Raw genomic sequence first — 19,423 nt, forward strand, 5'->3', positions numbered from 1 at the left:
TAAAATGTTTTGATTGTATTTTTCCTGATCTAAAGTTATTCCTTTTTCTGTTTTCAGAATTCGCATTCCGAGAAACCATTCAAGATCTCCTCGGTCGTCCACTTTGAACTTTGATTCTAGTGAACTTTTCAATTTGTCGATCTCGTTTTGACTGTTTCCTTCTATGACTAAGTCATCAACCCAGGTTAGAATCTAAAGTTTGTCATTTTCTTTGTTTTTTAGAAAAAGACAGTAATCGTGCTTATTTCTCTCAAAGCCTCGCTGAATTAGATAATTTGAAAGATCCTGATATCCTGGTACCAATTTTTGGCTGCTTGCTTCAGACCATATATTGATTTTTTAAGCTTACAATCTAATTTGTTGCCATCGCTGTCTAACTTTTCAAAACCTTTTGGTTGCTCTATATAGACTTTTTCGTCTATTTTAGGATGCAAATAAGCTGCTTTTACATCCATTTGTTTTAAAAAGAAGTTTTCGATAGCTGATAAAGCTAGCAGAATTTTAAAGGTTTCAGGTTTGCTTGTGTGAGCAAAGGTATCCGAATATTCAATTCCCTCAAATTGTTTAAAATCTTTTGCTACATAACCAGCTTTAAACTTATCGATATTTCCATTTGAATCATGTTTTATTTTTTACACCCAACGGCCAGGAATAAAATTTTGTCCTTTCTCTTTTGGAGCTAAGTCCCAAGTTTCTGTTTCATTTAAACTTTCTATCTCTGTTTTCATTGCTTCAAGCCATTTGTCTTTTTGTTCCGAATTAATAGCGTTTTCGAAATTTTCAGGCTCGATGAAATTTTTTGTTAATGTGCTTTGAACAGCATGAGAATAGCTTTTAACAAAACGTTCCGGAGGCGCTCTAGACCTATCACTTCGCTCAAGTTCTCTATCTTGATCTGCTTCCTTTCTCAATCTTTTCATTTCATCGTACTCTGACCAAAGTTGGAAAGTCTTTTGGTCTCCTGAAGGAATTGCTCTTTGACCTAGTTTACCTATCATTTGCAGTCGTGTGGTTGGTTTTACTTTTTTTTCTTGCAAAATTTTGACAGGTAATGGAATTTTGAAGGCTTATTTTTTATGCTTTTGACTGCGACATTTGGATTAAACTATACATTAATTTTGGATTTTGGTTTGAAGCTGGGACTGGGTTTTTCTTCTTTAATTTCTTGATCAACTTCAGTTTCTGTATTATTTTCACTTTCTTGAACGCTCTCGGTTTCAGTTAACTCAACCTCTGAACTTAACTCACTTGAGGTGCTTGTATCCTGATGTTCTTCTCTTACTTCGTCTAAGTCTAGATATAGAAAGCTTTCTTCTATATCTTCGGTTTCATTATGAAAACCTGGTAGATTGTTTTCATTGAACCTAACGTTTCTAGAAGTGAAAATTTGCCTAGTTTTTATGATTTGCAACAAATAAGCTGTTGTGTTATCAGAGTAACCAATGAACAGGCACTTTGTTGCTTTTGGATTTAACTTTGATTTCTTACTGGCATCACGATTTTTTGAATAGGCTACACAACCAAATACAGATGGTCCTTCCGCTACACAACAAAAAACCGAGAAGCAACCATCTAAATATATATGGACCTTTTAGATGGTCGCTTCTCGGTTTTCTGCCAAAAAATTTTTCAAAGGCTGTTTTTGTATTTTTGTCTATGACAACTAAATTTCTAGCATAACATGCTGTATCTACTGCTCGAACCCAATAGCTTTTTGGCAATTTTGAGTCTATTAGAAGGCATCTTGCAGCCTCTACTACTGTTCTATTAAAACGTTCTGCAACACCATTTTGCTCGGGTGTTTCAGGAACTGTGAACTCACGAGCTATTTCTTTGCTTATGCAAAATTTTTTAAAGGCTTTGTTTTTGTATTCTGTTCCATTATCAGTTCTAAAAATTTTTGGTCGGCCATATTGTGAAACATACTCTTTGAAAGTTTGCAACGCCTGCGTTTTGTATTTCATAAATTTTACTACTGTGTAGCCACTGAATTCGTCTATGAAACTAATTGCATATCGGTTGCCACCTATACTTGATGGACTAACTGGTCCAATAACGTCAGAGTAAACTCTTTCTAGTTTTTGAGTTGCTTTGTTATCGCTCACTTTTGGAACAAGCTTTTTCGAAATTTTTCGCAAAGCACAAGTTTCACAAAAATCTGAAGCTTGGGAAGCTTTGTCTGTTGTATTTGCTACATCTCTAAAGTTCAAATGTCCAAGTCTTTTGTGCCAAAGTTTTGCTTGACACGTGCCCCCACTTAAGTTTGAATAGTGGTGCTTATTTTCTTTTTTGTATGGTAAGAAGAACAATTTGACTATTCTTATCAGTATGAAGCTTTCTTTGCTTCTGAGTTTTAGCACTGACTTAGATTTTGTGTGAAATAATTCGTGTTGCTTTTGAACTATACTTGAAACTGAAATTAAGTTTGTTTTGTACTCTGGTACATGCAGAACTTTTTCAAAAGTCAACTTATGTAGCACACCTTTAGTGTCTCGTGCTTCCACATCTACATGTCCTATTCCTTCAACTTTTGGTTTCCCTCCATTTGGATTGTTAACTGTGGTTGCTAGTTTTTGATAATCTTTAAACCAAGTTTTATCTATCATCATGTGATTAGTACTGCTTGAATCTACTACTAAATCAGTTTCTGAAACTTCAAATGAGCTGTCAGTGCTTAAACGAGATGCTAAGCCTTTATGAGGATTTTTTGTTGATGTTTACATGCACTTGCTAGGTGGCCTTTAGCCTTGCATATACTACATACAGCGTTGTCTTTTTTGTAACAACTAGCTGCTAAATGTCCAGGTTTGTTACATACAAAACACAATCTAGGGCCTTTGGAACTACTAGGCTTAGAAAAAGTCTTCCTAGGATGTGATTTTAATGAAGAGTGTATACCAATTTGATGAGAGGCATTCTTTGCTGACATGGCAACGTGCTGATCCTCCTTCACATCATTTCTCTGTCTGCGGCTCTCCTCAAAGTTGGTGAGACGCTTCCTAAGTTCCACACAGTTCTCTGCAGGATTGAAGCTCTCCTGCACCACAAAGTGCTCGTATCGTTGTGGAAGGCCGTTCAATACCATTGCATTAAACAGCGTCTCAGAAAGCTCCTCACCAGCATGATGCAATCAGGTGACCAGTTCTTGCGCTCTGATGAAGTACTGGTGGATGGCTTTGTCCTCTCGAAGTTGCAGTCTGGCCAACTGCCTCATCAGACTGATGACTGTGGTTGTCTCGTCACTTCTGAAGCGTTGCTGGAGAAGTTGCCACGCTTTCTGGCCATCTCCGAGACCCTTGCTGTTTACACAGTCATGTCGGATGAGCATGAGGCTGCTGGCGTCTAGCGTCATTGCCAGGTAGCACCAAACCTGATTTTTCCGGCTCTCATCTTCCTGTACAGCTGTAGCTCTAGCTTGAGTCTGTGCCTCGTGTTCTCGCGTTTGCTCATCATTGGCACCTTCCCTCAGTGGTGGTGGCCTGTCAGGTAGCTCAACTGTGTCTGTGAGCGTTTCGAAGAGCCCCTTGGTTTGTGCAAAGGCAGAGAAACGAGTGCTCCATGTTGGGTAGTCCTCAGCCAACCCGCTAAACGTCATCCACTTCAAACTATTGTTTGATGGTTCCATTATGAAATTTAAACTTCAACTTTTCTATTACAATTTCTGATTTAGCTTTTATTTAAGAGGGAAATCTCAAATTTTAGCTCTCAAAACTCTCGTCAATCTAGAAGAGCTAAAACTGCCAACACTGACACTACAATCTCAACCAAAACTCTTTTAGCTTGTCAACGGTCTGATTGCTGGGACCATAACCTGTTAGCAGGATTACGAACACTGTAGCGCAACAACCCCTGATGAGGCGGGAGGAGTTTTGGCACGTTAGAGATTGAAGCTGTTAAAGCTCAAAAGATATTTGAAAGAATAAGAATTAATTTTAGGAGATTCAAAAGAGAAGAAAATTGTGAAGATTTTAGCAAAAATTGGTCGTATATATAGTCTAAAAGATAAATATAACATTTACAGTGTACATTTGTTAAAAGGTTAATGTATCAAAAATCAGGCAATTTTGGGGCGTATGAGAGGGCGTCATTTCATTATTACATGCAAAGTTTACTTCACTTGAGATGGTTCACAAAGTTTCATTTCCTATTCAATATTAATAGATAAATATCAATATTTGACAAACATACAGATCTAAACTGATTTACATTCATTTTCTAAGTTGTGAGCTGCAGTTGTCGTTATAAATCTGGTAAGTTTGTTTTCTTTCTGAGTTTATCAACATAAGTTAAGTTTCTAAGGTCTAAGATATTTTCTAAGTTCTTTTCTGCGCTCCAATACCCCACTCAGATTGTTGCCGCTAGGTAAAAATCTGGACTCGCCCAATAGTTGTTCTCGATGTTGTTCTACTTTCTGCTGTGGCAAAGACTTTGTCAGAAGATCTGCTGCCATTTCATCTGTTGGCGTGTAGATCAATTTGATTGAGTTGTCATCAACTCTTTCTCGCATGAAATGATATTTCGTGTCGATGTGCTTTGATCGTTTGTGAAGCACCGGGTTAGTTGCAAGCTTTTTGCAACTCTGGTTGTCCTCTCCTTTGTGTTCAGATCTAAACTGATTTACATTCATTTTCTAAGTTGTGAGCTGCAGTTGTCGTTATAAATCTGGTAAGTTTGTTTTCTTTCTGAGTTTATCAACATAAGTTAAGTTTCTAAGTTCTAAGATATTTTCTAAGTTCTTTTCTGTGCTCCAATATTGTGTTTTGCCATTTGAGCCATTTGACAGAATATTGCAAAACGGCGAGAAAAGTTCAGGGAACTTAGCAACTGATATTTTGTTTTTCATCCCTCACCTTATGACATGGCCACAAAAACTTGCTCAACCTAGCTTGAAAATGGGCAAAATGGGGAAATTTTTGTTGACATAAATAGCTGTATCATGTCGACATTAAGGGCTTCGGAGAACTTTGTTTCGTGGCATTTAGCTTATTACTGTGTAAAATGTTTCAGCGACGTTTTGGGTAATTCTGGGCCTAGTTGTGGTTGATAGTTTGAAAATTTGTCGTTCTATTTCGACAGCTTTTATGTAATTCAATGAATTTTTTGTTCAGGAAATATGTTTTTTTTATAATTTGTTGCTCTTCAAGCAAGTGCACAATTAATTGACAGAAAGCTTTCATTTTTTTCAAAAAAAATTCCGACTGCAAACGCAGACAAATATTTACTGTTATTCTCTAAAAATGACTGTGGCCATTATCACGGTGAGTGTTTGTTTAAATTTAAAATTTACTAGTCTTTTATTGATTTTCTAGACGATAACAGGCGTGACCACGACTTATTCCGTGTCTCCGTCGACATTGGCCCCTGGCTGTCCCTACACAGTTCTCTACACGCTCAACTGTTATTACGACAACTTTGGGTCCAAATCTCCAAGCGCACAAGTCACCTCACCCAATTTCGGATGCACAAGTTTGTATTTGAATTCATTCAGCTTTGATATTCTTTTGTTTTGAGATTAAATTTAAGTTTTTCCAACATTTGTGACGCTGACGGTGTGAAACTCAACTAATTGCAGTCATGCCTTAGTTTTTATTGTATAATCATTGATGAGAAGTTACAATGTGCAAAAAACCACGCTAAAGCACTAAAATCTCAAGTAATCAGAGTTGTGAAATCAGATTTGAACTTTCTGGTATACTATAACCGGTTTTATGCTAACTTTTCAAAACTAAATTGCTCTTTTTGTTCCGACCCCTCTTGAGAATGGGAGGAACTATATACTCAAATGGGTTTTTACGACTCGAAGAGGAGTATTGGTTTTCTCTCGGTCTTTTTACGACTCGAAGAGGAGTATTGGTTTTCTCTCGGTCTTTTTACGACTCGAAGAGGAGTATTGGTTTTCTCTCGGTTTTTTTTTTTTACAGGAAGTAGATTTGTTCGCGCGGCATTTTGACCTAAAAGCGAAAGTGAGAAAAGCTGTCTTGGTGAACAAATTTTCGCTAAGCGAGAGAAGTTTTTTGATCATGCGCTGCGTTTAGTGAATGACCTTTTGACTTTGAAAAGTAGTTTTTGACTGAATGGCATATATAGATAACCGTTTTTAGCCGTTTTTTCGTCTAAGTGGCCGATTTTTTTTTTGCTTGTAATTTGGTTTTTTGTAGAAATAATTTTTATTCGATACTATATTGAAATGCCAACATCGGAGATTGATGCCACAGTGTTTTTGCAGAGCCTGAATATGGGTTTCAATTTGAAAATTGGCGCATATTTTTTGATTTCTTAGTTAATTTTTGACTTTTTTCTATTAATTTCTTCATTCTTAGATCTTTTAACCGTCTTTTTGTCAAAAATCAGTTCATTTGGCAACTTCCCTTTGATAATTCATATACTTAACGCCTCTCGCTACCTCGGTGTATTTTTGTTTTATAAAATTGTACATATGCTAATCCGATTTTGGTAGTTTTTTCCCGATTTTTGTCAATATTTTTTGTATTTTGATTGTAATTACTAGAAATAGTCTTTTTGTGCAACAAGAGGGATCTTAATTGTGTTTTAATAAAAATTCAATCATTTTTTGGAGTTCAGTTTTTGAAAAACAGTTGAAGCTTTTTCGTAAATGCAGTCTTAAAAGTTTTTTGATAATTTTTTTTTGCAAAATGTTTCAATGTTTTATATTTTTGAGTTCTGCTTTTTCCTATTTTTTTTGTTCTCTTCAGGAGGATAGATTTTTGTATCGAATGACTAGTTATCTTTTCTAGGTCTCGAATGTTGAGCAGTGAACTGTATTTGTTTTTCTTGATTTTTTAATTTGATTTTTAACTTTTTAAACAAGAATGCCTTTTTGTTACGGTGTTCCTTACATTGTGCCCAAATTCTTAAAATTCTAGTTAGTATCATTCTAGCTTTGTCCTGGCACCTATTTTTATTTTTGGTATATTGATTTTCTCAGCTTCCATTTTTCATGAAAGCAGTATTAAAAGTTTTTTGACCTTTTTCTGTAAAATATTTAATGTTTCGTATGTTTGATATCTGGTTTTTCTTATTTTTTTGTTCACTTCAGGAGGATAGATCTTTATATTGGACGTCTAATTATCTTTTCTATGTCTCTAATGCTGAACAATGAAATGTATTCGTTTTTCTTGAATTTTTTTTTTATTTTTGACTTTCAAAAATCAAGAATGCGTTTTTATTACGGTGTTCCTCATATTGTGTCCATGTTCTTATCATTCTAGTTAGTATCATTTTAGTTTTGTCCTGGCAGCTTTTTATGGCACATAAATTTTTGGTTGTTTCAGTTGTTAAAAAATTGAATGATTTCAGCATTTTCTTAGATTTTCGCCATTTCTTTGTTTGCAATTGATTTCATTCAACATAAGGCAGTACTGAGAGTTTGCTAGCCAGCTTTTTCCAAAGCTATACTTAATACTATCTACTGCAACTTCCTTCCGGCCTTGGTGTTAATTTAAACGATTTTTTGCCTTTGAACATTTTTCTGCTGCTTGTCTTTTCTATGACTATTTTAATTTTTGAATTAGTTTTAAATCATGTTGTCTAGCATATGCAAAACAAGGGAGAAGTATGTGCCGTTTTTTGTTTTAATTGCAGTAATTAGAACTGTAATTATAGTGGTTTTCTGATTCTTAAATTTGAGTATTCTGTTTTTTCCAAAGCTTTTCCAAAGCTATACTTTATACTATCTACTGCAACTTCCTTCCGGCCTTGGTGTTAATTTAAACGATTTTTTGCCTTTGAACATTTTTCTGCTGCTTGTCTTTTCTATGATTATTTTAATTTTTGAATTAGTTTTAAATCATGTTGTCTAGCATATGCAAAACAAGGGAGAAGTATGTGCCGTTTTTTTTTTAATTGCAGTAATTAGAACTGTAATTATAGTGGTTTTCTGATTCTTAAATTTGAGTATTCTGTTTTTTCCAAAGCTTTTCCAAAGCTATACTTTATACTATCTACAGCAACTTCCTTCCGGCCTTGGTGTTAATTTAAACGATTTTTTGCCTTTGAACATTTTTCTGCTGCTTGTCTTTTCTATGATTATTTTAATTTTTGAATTAGTTTTAAATCATGTTGTCTAGCATATGCAAAACAAGGGAGAAGTATGTGTCGTTTTTTGTTTTAATTGCAGTAATTAGAACTGTAATTATAGTGGTTTTCTGATTCTTAAATTTGAGTATTCTGTTTTTTTTTAAAAAAAAATTAACTTAGTTTCTAAGATTGTTATCTGACGTTTGCTTTTCTGATCTTTTTGAGATCAGAATCATGAATTATTTGAGGGCAATTGATAGCCCTTTCAGCTGTTTTAGGCCATCAGTATTTTGACCTGCTTATCTATATATTTTTTAACGTAATCAAACATTTTCAACAATATAAAATTTTGCTGCATTTTTTTCTTGGTGACAGTGGTTTAAGTTTCACCAATTTTTAGATCAGACCAGGATAGGTAATGAGTTAATGGTTGAATTCAAATGGTAATTGCTTCAGCTGCAATTAGGGTTTTTTTTGTGAGGTTTTGCGGCTTCGAGTCGCTTCCGGAATTCTTCCGGCTATGTTTTTTTACAGGAAGTAGATTTGTTCACGAGGCATTTTGACTTATAAGCGAAAGTGAGAAAAGCTGTCTTGGTGAACAGATTTTCGCTAAGCGAGAGAAGTTTTTTGATCATGCGCTGCGTTTAGTGAATGACTTTTTGACTTTGAAAAGTAGTTATTGACTGAATGGCACATATAGATAACCGTTTTTAGCCGTTTTTTCGTCTATGTGGCCCAATTTTTTTGCTTTTAATTTGGTTTTTTGTAGAAATAAATTTTATTCGATGCTATGTTGAAATTTAAACCTGGGAAATTGATGCCACAGTGTTTTGCAGAGCCTGAAAATGCGTTTCAATTTGAAAATTGGCACATATTACTTGATTTTTCAGTTATTTTTTGGTTTTTTTTTTCTATTACTTTCTTCATTTTTGGATCTTTTAACCGTCTTTTTGTCAAAAATCAGTTAATATGGGAACTTCTCTGTGATAATTCACATATTCAATGCCTCTTTCTACCTCGATGTAATTTTGTTTTTTAAAGTTTTACATATACTAATCCGATTTTTGTAGTTTTTACCCGTTTTTCATCAGTTTTTTGTTTGTATTTTGGTTGTAATTGCTAGAAATAGTCTTTTTTGTGCAACCTGAGGGACTTTAATTTCGTTTCAATAAAAATCAATCATTTTTTGACGTTAAGTTTTTGAAAAACAGTTGAAACTTTTTCATAAATACAGTCTTAAAAGTTTTTTGACAATTTTTTTTGCAAAATGTTTCAATGTTTTGTATTTGTGAATTCTACTTTTTCATATTTTGTTTTTATCCTCAGGAGGATAGATTTTTGTAACGGATGACTAGTTATCGTTTCTATGTCTTCAATGCTGAACAATGAAATGTATTCGTTTTTCTTGAATTTTTTAAATTATTTTTAAACTTACAAAAATCAAGAATGTCAGTTTGTTACGGTGTTTCTTACATTGTGCCCATATTCTTCACATTCTAGTTAGTAGCATTCTAGCTTTGTGTTGGCACCTACATTTATTTTCAGTATATTGATTTTTTCAGTTGTTAAAAAAAATGATTTCAGCTTTTTCTTAGATTTTCGTCATTTCTTTGGTTTGCAATGGATTTCTTTCAACAAAAGCAGTAATGAGAGTTTGATAGCCATTCGTTTCCAAAATTTCCACTGATGACTATTTATTGCAACTTTCTTCCAGCCTTGGTACTAATTTGATGGATTTTTTGCCTTTGAATATTCTGCTGCTTATGTCTTTTCTATGATCAATTTAATTTTTGAATTAGCATGAAATCATGTTGTTTAGCATATGTACAACAAGGAACAAGTGTGTGTGGTTTTTCGTTTTAATTGCAGTGATTAGAAGTGTAATTATAGGTGTTTTCCTATTCTTAAATTTGAGCTTTCTTTTTTGAAAAGATTCAACTTAGTTTCTACGATTATGATCTGCCCTTTCCTTTCGCGATCTTTTTCAAATTAGAATCATGAATTATTTGAGGGCAATTGATAACCTTGTCGGTTTTTTCAGACTACGAGTTTTTTGACCAACTTGATTATTTTGAATTTTTTCAACCTTACCAAACGTTTTCAATAATATAAAATTCTGCCGCCTTTTTTTTCTCTTGGTGACAGTGGTTTAAGTTTCACCAATTTTTGGAGCAGACCTGGAGAGGTAGTGAGTTAATTGTTTAATACAAAAGGTAGTGGCTTCCGCTGCAATTACGTTTTTGTTAGTGAAGTTTTGACGCTTCGAGTCGCTTCCGGATTTCTTCCGGCTATGTTTTTTTGTTCAGTCAATTTTGGCCGATCGATATAAGAATCGTAGAGAGTTGTGAGTTGTATCATTAGAAAGCCCGTCTAGCATAGAATATGGAATTAAAATGATTTTTTCAGTTTTTATAAGGAGTTATCTAGGTTTTAAGTTTTGTGAATAATAGTCGTATTTCATCTGTTTTTATTCACTTTTTTTACCAAATTTTTGTCAATTTGACCATGTTAAAATTGTTAACTGTAGTGTTAACGATTTTATCTCGAAATATAGAGGAGTGCTATTGAATTGTTCGATCCGAGTTCTTTGGCTAAAATTTGTGCTATAGAATTGATCCATTTAGCAACCATTTCAACAATTGAGTGTTTTTGGTAGACGCGCAGCAAAATCTGGGCTGATTTTCATCTCACTATAGATCCTTACGACAAAACGTTTTTACATGTTAATGGCGCGCGACATTTTTTTCAAATTATTTCCGCTATGTAAAAGTTTTTTATGTAAATTGCGGACAAGAATTTAAAATCAGGGATCAATTAACGACAGATACAATTTTAAATAAATGAGACCAAACGAGATGGTTTCAGAGTTAAGCTATTGGTTTTTACGGCTCTGACAAATTGTTTTCGTAAAATTTTTATGGACTTCTTTCGTTTTGCTTTAATTTCTTATACTTTTTCTAGCCCAATGACTAAGTGTCCGCAATCAAAAATCCAATTAGGTTTTAGAAAATACAAGATAACCTTGCCATTTTTTCTGATGTTATCTGTTGTCTGTTATGAATTTGAAGATATTTGTTTAGAGAAATTATTAGTGAATTTTTGAACTTTGTCACTATTTTCTCTTATTTCTTTCAAATTCGAACGTAGTCTCTGTAAAAACAGGCAGCAACTGACTGACTTCCTGTAATTTTTACATTTATGTCGATAGCGGTTTTTTATTCAACTAATGGTTTCTCCTTTTTGGTACTATGCGTTTTCAGTTTTTCTTTTGTTTTTGATCATAATTCCATATTTTATGAGTTCATTTTTTTCGTTATTCAATTATCACATTATTTACAAGTCCAATTGAACGAATGCATTTTAGAAAAAAAATGCAGAAAATTCGAAAAACGCGTATTTGGATATGTTAATTGTTTTTGTTGAATAGTTTATGCTTTTTGGGCTGCGACACAGTTATCTCGCAAAACTTTGAGTTTTTTGTTTTGCCTATGTTTGTCTTTTTTCGTTGTTGTGCGCCATATACCCGGTAGTAGTAGATCTTAATTGCTTCCCCAGTAGGTATAGCTCAACCTAGTTAAAGATTTCAGTTAATAGCTGTTTCCTTCAAATTAATTTTAAAAAAGTTTTTTTTCATTTGTCTCCTTTCTGCTTTGATTTTTGTCACCATGTTTTTCAATCTCATTCATCGGAATTCCCAATTATTTTTGTTGATTTAAACATTTTTTTTTTGCTCTTGTTCATACGTTATGACTTATTGCTTCGACCATTTAGTTTCAAAAAATTTTGTCGAGATTTCTATCCTGTTCAATTTTTGGGTTTCTTTTTGTTGTCATGTCTAAGTAGTCTTTTTATAAGGAAGGCTCGATAAAATTAAAGGCTCGTAAATTTTAAATTGAAAGTAGAATGACGATTTACGGTTCTTCCAGGTAGCATCTTATTTTTATAGTGCCTTGAACAGTGTCATGTCTTAAAGTTGTTCGAAGCTTTGGTTTCTTTATGTATTTGTTTCTTTGTGGGCTCGTGACTTAGTCTCATTATTAACAGACTCAGTTGGCTCGCTGAGATATTGGATCTTAATCCATCAATTTTTGTTGTAATTCTAAGTCTGCTGTGACTTTTGAAAGTATGTTTTTTAAAAAAAATTGAGTTTTGAACTTCGTCTTTTTTAAATAGGTTATCGGTCGATTCGGTCGATTTGTAGATCAGTCCCTGTAAAAACAGGTAAAAACACTTTTTCAGTGAGCTATAAGTTAATCTTAATAACGGTTTTAGTTTCAAATTTTTGTTTCTTACCTTTGTGACCACCGTTACTTCGAGATTTCATAAAATGTTAAGATTTTTAGATATTTGTTTATTTCAAAGTATTTTTAGATTCTTTTTAAATTATTTCGAAAATCGTTGATTTTACTGGCTTCCAAATTTTGCGCAATCACATTTTGGGTAATGATATGTCTTAATTGCTTCCTATGTAGATATAAATGAACATTTTAGTGGTTTCAGTTGATATTAAATGACATTACTAACTGTGACATTAATTGTTTTCAAAAATGGAAAAGTATTTTTGAACTTCGCACCTGTTTGCTCATTTTTTTACCTGTCAACCAGTATTATTGGGGACAGGTCCCATATTTTTCCTAATGAATCATAGGTTAATTTTTTGTTTTGGTTTTTATCTGATGAGAGTTTGATTTTGTTATGATTTTTTCTATTATAGACCTCGATTTTCGGTTGTAAATAACGTTTGTTGTTTGATTTTTTAATTGTCCCTTCTAGTAGTTCTAATATCAACAACTGACATCTGCCCTCTAGTGTGGAATTATAGTATTTTATTGGTTGTATATTGAACGATGTGTTTTTGAATGTTTTCTATCTCTCAATCATTTGGTAGCCAATTAAGTCAAGAATGTGGATGAGCGGGCTCGGAACATTATGTGCATACGCACATTACCGAGCCTCCTTCTTGTTCAGGCTCTACCTTGAGACAGAGAACAATTACGGACTCTATATGGTATCTTACTACTCATAAAACGGACCTTATATGGTATCATACTACTCATATACAGACCATATTTGGTACCTTACTGCTCATAAAACAGACCATATATGGTATCTTACTACTCATAACACAGACCATATATGGTATCTTACGACTCATAAAACAGATCATATATGGTATCATACTACTCATAAAACGGAACATATATGTTATTTTACTACCCATAAAACACACCATATATGGTATCTTACTATTCATAAAGCAGACCATATATGGTATGTTACTATTCATAAAGCAGACCATATATGGTATCTTACTACTCATTAAACCAACCATATATGGTATCTTACTACTCATAACACAGACCATATATGGTATCTTACTACTCATAAAACAGATCATATATGGTATCATACTACTCATAAAACGGAACATATATGTTATTTTACTACTCATAAAACACACCATATATGGTATCATACTATTCATAAAGCAGACCATATATGGTATCCCAGGTTTAGGTGCGCGACCCTAGACCGCTCTGATCAGACCATTTTCCAGACTTTGCCCTCTGATCAGACCATCGTGCGACCCAGGGCCCTCTGATCAGACCGTAGTGCGACCCAAGAAATCGTGCGATCATAGTGCGACCCAAAAGACCTCTGATCAGACCATCGTGCGACCCAAAGCCCTCTGATCAGACCGTAGTGCGACGATCAGACCGTAGTGCGACCCAAGAATTGGTGCGACCATAGTGCGACCCAAAAGACCTCTGATCAGGTCATCGTGCGACCCAAGAAGTGGCGCGACCATAGTGCGACCCAAAAAATTTGTGCGACTTTCGAGCGACCCAAATATTTGGAATACAGTATGGAGCAGTTGGAATATGTATAAATTATTCAATTCAAACCTATACTACTCAACTTAAATTTGAATAAGATAGTTTACCTTGTTAATGTTTGGACAGAACTAATTAGTAAAAATATAAACAAAAAGGCATTTTGAAGTGCATGAAATTTTTATTTTGAGCCATCAAAAACAGTGGTAATAAAACTGCAGTCAAATAAATATGGTCAGATTTTGGGGCAACTTATGTCCAGACTTTGGTCTCTGATCAGACCGTAGTGCGACCATTGTCCAGACTTTAGTGCGACCTATGATCAGACTATAGTGCGACTTTGCCTTCTGATCAGACCGTAGTGCGACCATTGTCCCGACCACTTCCCAGACTTTGCCCTCTGATCAGACCGTCGTGCGACCATTGTCCAGACCATTTTTCAGACTTTGCCCTCTGATCAGACCGTCGTGCGACCATTGTCCAGACCATTTTCCAGACTTTGCCCTTTGATCAGACCGTAGTGCGACCATTGTCCAGACCATCGTGCGACTCAAGCGTTTCCCAGACCATGTGATTTGGGTCGCACCACGCCACCGGTGTGCGACCCAAATGGTCTGATCAGAGCGGTCTAGGGTCGCGGACCTAAACCTGGGATCTTACTACTCATAAAACAGACCATATATGCTATCACACTACTCATAAAACGGAACATATATGTTATTTTACTACTCATAAAACACACCATATATTGTATCTTACTATTCATAAAGCAGACCATATATGGTATCATACTACTCATAAAACAGACCATATATGGTATCTTACTACTCATAAAACGGACCATAAATGTTAACCAAAATTATCAGCTTCTTCATACAAATGAAACAATTAATGGAAACTTACCTTAAAACGAGCCATATATGGAAACTTAAGAATCATAGCAAAATCATAGAACGAAAACAATTTACGACTTTTATGGGCCATATATGGTTCGTTTTATGGTAAGTAAGTTTGGACAACCCGGGAATAGAAAAGATTATAGAATTTTACGGCAGATATGTTGGAAGCAACCATTTTCTGGCAATTAGGTTGGCAGAGCAACAATGTTTATCGCATTTATAGTGGTAGCGACACAATTTGTATTTTTCCTCAGGAAGCAGTAAAAATTATAGCAGTTATATTGGTAGCAACAAGATGCTGACATCATAGTATGCAGCAAGAATACTAGTTGCAACAATTTTTTATTGAAACAATTAGCCTTCAATTATGGTAGCATAGGTTAGCCTTCAGTTGTTTAGGACAGTCAGCGTCAGTCACTGCTATATGAGGCTCAGAAGCAATGCTAATCACATGAAACGCTAGATTGTAAGAGCTAAAGCAAAAATGGGGGCTTATTATATTGATTAACCTGCCTAGGGAAGCTGCGCTTGTTAAATTTGTCAGCGAATGTGAGATATCACCCAATGAAAGATCTCACCCAATGAGCTGGGAGTACAATGTCAAACTTAAGTTCAGATCAAGTGATGAGATAATTAGCGCTAAAAAGAGAGGAATTAAACAGAATCGAAGATTCCCGTTCGAATCAAGACTTTTAATCAAGAAATAGGATACATCTCATAATCAAATTCGAAGTACAACGCGAAGTTCCAATTTATTTCACTCTTCTCGCTTGAAATCAGTTTTAATCAGTCACTCGGAATCCGACATTTTTGGGTTTCCCAGGGACAAATCCGGATACCTATAAACTTTTTTTGTCTTTTGGCTGAAAATAATTGGTTCCGACTTGACCTGGATTACTTCACAGTTAGATACTTTAACAAGGAGGCTCGGTAATGTGCGTTCGCACATAAAGTTCCGACCCCGCTCATCCACATTTTTGGCATAAATGTCTACCAAATGAGGAACAGTTTTTTTCAAGAAATCTGTCTGAACAAAAAAAAATCGCCTACAACGCAAATAACTGAGCGTAGTAAAAAATGTCACATAAGATTGATGAGATCAAACGTTATTAAGAAAACAAGTGAAGACGAACACAAAATCAAACAACAATAACAACATTAATTTTATCCAAAATTTTGTGTCCAATTTTTTTACAAAGGATAACTTAATAACAAAGTAAAAATAGCTTCAGATAAAACTGAAACTTAACCAAAATAACTTGTACTCACTAGAAAAGATATGGGACCACTCCATAATAAGGCTCGGTACCAATTAGACAAAAAAGAAAAAATAAAAAATAAACAGCAATAAAAAATTGGCTTCAATTTTTAAAAACAATTAATTTCTGAGTAATGAAAACCATTAGATAGCAATTGAAACGTTCAAGATGTTTATGATCACATACGGTTTTATAGGAGGGCAGTAAAACCTGTTATCAAACAAATTTATATGCGGTTACAAAAAGAACAACTAATGGAGACAACAAACAATAATTCAATTAAACTTTGCCGGAAAATGCTACCGAAGCCGTAAAGTCAGATTTTTTCCTCAGGATTTGTTCAATTGAGCCTTTCTCGAACGCCAAAAACGTGGTAAGCAACCTCTTATTAACTCATTAATGAGAATCTGAAACAAGTAAACAAAAAAAGGGAAACAAGAAAATTAAGTAATACTTTTGTGTTCTTCGAAGAAAAATTATTTTTAAAGTCATTTAAGCCATCAGGTACAAAAGAAAGATTTGAATAGGTCTTTTTTTGGTCCAAAAAACGCGCTTAAGACCTGCATATATTCAACATATGTCTTACAACTGCAAAAAAAACGTCAATTATAGACAAAAAACAAAATTTAGTTTACTTTTTTGCCAAAAACCCGTGTCGAAGCGAGTAAATTCATAACAATTTCTTCAGAAACATTAAATTTTGTGCACTTGAACCTTCTCCCGAAGATATTAATGTTATATGTGACAAGTAATTAACGAGACAAAATGACAAATTGACAAAAGAGAGCCAAAATGTGAAGTTAAAAAGTCTCTTTTTTTTTCATTTTTTGAAAACAATTGTTTTCAAAGTCATGAAAACCGTCAGCTATCTACTCAAATCAGAATATCGGCTCAATTTTTCCACCGTAAAAATTCCAGCAGACCCGTCATTATCCAGGACTTTTCATACGGCTAAAAAGGCAAAGTATAATCTACAGTTAAAGACAAATGTGAAAAATTCAAATTAAATTCTTCGAGAAAGGGGCCTTGAAGTCATTTAAACCATAATCTATGAATTTCTATATTCCATTGTGTGCTTTGTTGAACGCCCACTTTATAATATGAGAACTGTCAATTTTTGATAATGTGACAAAACGAAATAAAAACGTGAAAAAAGGGCAAATGCCTTAAAATCGAAAACAAACTGTGAAAACTCGTAGTATGAGCGCCAGAAAACCATAACTTGAAGCATAAAACCGCAAAACATAATCAGTTTGAATTCAGTAGAACAAAGAGGCTGAAAAAGCATTCTTTCTTTGCTGACAGTAAGCTACAAAATGACCAAATTAAAAGAAAAAGTGTGGGACTGTTCAATAAGCCATGGTTTATTTAAAAATCAAAAATCTTTAAAAGCCAAAGCGACCATAATCTTTCCATTAAAAAGACTAAATACATTAATTGAGAACTAAATAAAAAGTCATTTGTAGCTATCAAAGGTAAGCTTTGATTTGAATTGTTCTGTTCTTTAATTAACATTAAAAAGATTGAATTTGAAAAAAACCGACCTATTACAATCTGAATTTTATTTGGACTGTAACAGTCCAAGATTGGACCAAAACCTGCCCTGTTATTGCTGTTCTTTCATTGAGAACACTCAAGTGTTTCGAATGTGTTAGATCTAGATACTTTATTAGTTAAAAGATCAGAAATAAATGATGTTTTTTGATAATCCTAGAGTAAAAAGTTAGCAAAACGACAAAATTTTAATTCCAGACTACTCTCAATAGAAGTGAAAGTGGGACTAGTTTCCTCGTGCAGTTTAAAAGGATGGTGTTAGTTGTTTTGGGTGTGAATTTCCGGTAAATTGTGTCTAAGTGGACTAAAGAAGCTTATTTCGGGCAGTTTTTGATCAAAAAGGCTGAATTTTGAAATAATTACCCAAAATATTAGCCAAAATAATCAAATCAAAATAATCAACGAGACTTTTTGTCTCTAAAAACAAGTTCAAAAGTGTTATTGTGAACAATTTTTACATATTTTTGCGAAATTGAAAAAATTTTAGGCAAAAATGCAGGAAAATTTGAGTAAAAATAACGCAAACGGTCTAATATTCACAAAAATTGGAACCACGATAACCAAAAGACTCGGATAAAACCAATAGGCAAGCCTCTGCTATACTGAAAAGTAAACCCAACAACATTGTCGTTATAAAATTTAACAAATTTTAGCAAAATTGATGAAATTTTGGTCAAAAATCCGGAAAATGTGAATAAAAACAACCGATTTCCGTCTACTATTCACAAAACTTCAAGTCTCGATAACTCTCTGTAGAAAATGAAATTCAAAAAAGTTTTTCAATTCCATATTCTACGCTGGACGGGCTTTTTAATGATATCACTTACAACTCTCTACGATGAATATATCGATCGGTGAAAATTGACTGAACAAAAAAAAAGTTGAGTATATAGTTCGTCCCCCCTCAAGAGGGGTCGGAACAATTAGGCTTACCCATATTGTAAGCGTCCAATGCTTTTGGATCAACTAACCATAACACTTTTGAGTTTTTAAACCCTAACACGATTGAGGTTTTTCTTTAGTTTTATGTGGAAATGAATTTTGCCATTTACTTGCGTGAGTTTTTTTTCTTTACGCTCAACACAAGTACGTGTCGAAGGGGTTTATCTTGGCACCGCGAAGGAAGCTTTGGTGGTAGTCACAAGAAATTTTGAAGCTTTTAGATGGCCAGCGGGAAAGTTTTTTGCAATCTTGCTTGTATTGAGAAAGTTTTAAGCAGCCATAATGGTTCAAAACAACTTCGTGGATTCACGCATAAAAAAGGATAGCACGCATTTGAAACCACTCAGTACAGACTACAATTACTAGCACTTTATCCGCACTGTGAAACATCTCAATATCTGCAGGATAAGTGTCTTAATAGTGCCCTCTGAATACAACTAAAGGCACTAACAACTCTATTAAAACTCAGTGTAAAACATATCGATTGCAAGAAAAATTATAGTAACAACACAAAGTAACAACAAGAAAATTCGTTTCAATTTGATTATATGCAAGAAAGTTTGTGGCATATATATGTTGATGACAAGAAAGTTGCTGGCCATGGCTATTATGTTGTACGTTGTAGCTATTATTTTGATATCAGGAATGTTTGTAGCCTTTATTAATTGCTCTCAAACGAAGTTTGTAGCAATTATATTAGTCCTGTCGGTCTTTTTTTATGCGATTTTTCGCTTGACCAATTTTTCGTCTGACGCTTTTGACTTTTCGTCCTCAAAAACGGGATAAACAGGTAGCGCCCTGCGGGCATTAAGTGCTCTTAGAGCCTTTCAGGTCTGTTTCAGCTCAAACTGTCTTGGAGACTTATACTTATACTTATGGCGTGAGGGGCGGTTCTTAG

The 19,423-nt window shown here is 34.2% G+C and overlaps 1 protein-coding gene across 1 annotated transcript in view; it reads left to right on the forward strand.

Moving 5' to 3' along the window:
• LOC142341300 (uncharacterized) overlaps positions 1-19,423 on the forward strand; it is a 146,057-nt gene that overhangs the window by 119,196 nt on the left and 7,438 nt on the right. Inside the window, exon 28 of the mRNA XM_075392222.1 lies at positions 5,310-5,466. Within this exon, the coding sequence (XP_075248337.1) occupies positions 5,310-5,466 (157 nt within the window). The remainder of the gene's footprint in view (positions 1-5,309; positions 5,467-19,423) is intronic.

The sequence above is a fragment of the Convolutriloba macropyga genome, chromosome 6 (genome assembly GCF_964194025.1).
Source record: "Convolutriloba macropyga chromosome 6, txConMacr16.3, whole genome shotgun sequence".
NCBI lineage: Eukaryota > Metazoa > Xenacoelomorpha > Acoela > Convolutidae > Convolutriloba > Convolutriloba macropyga.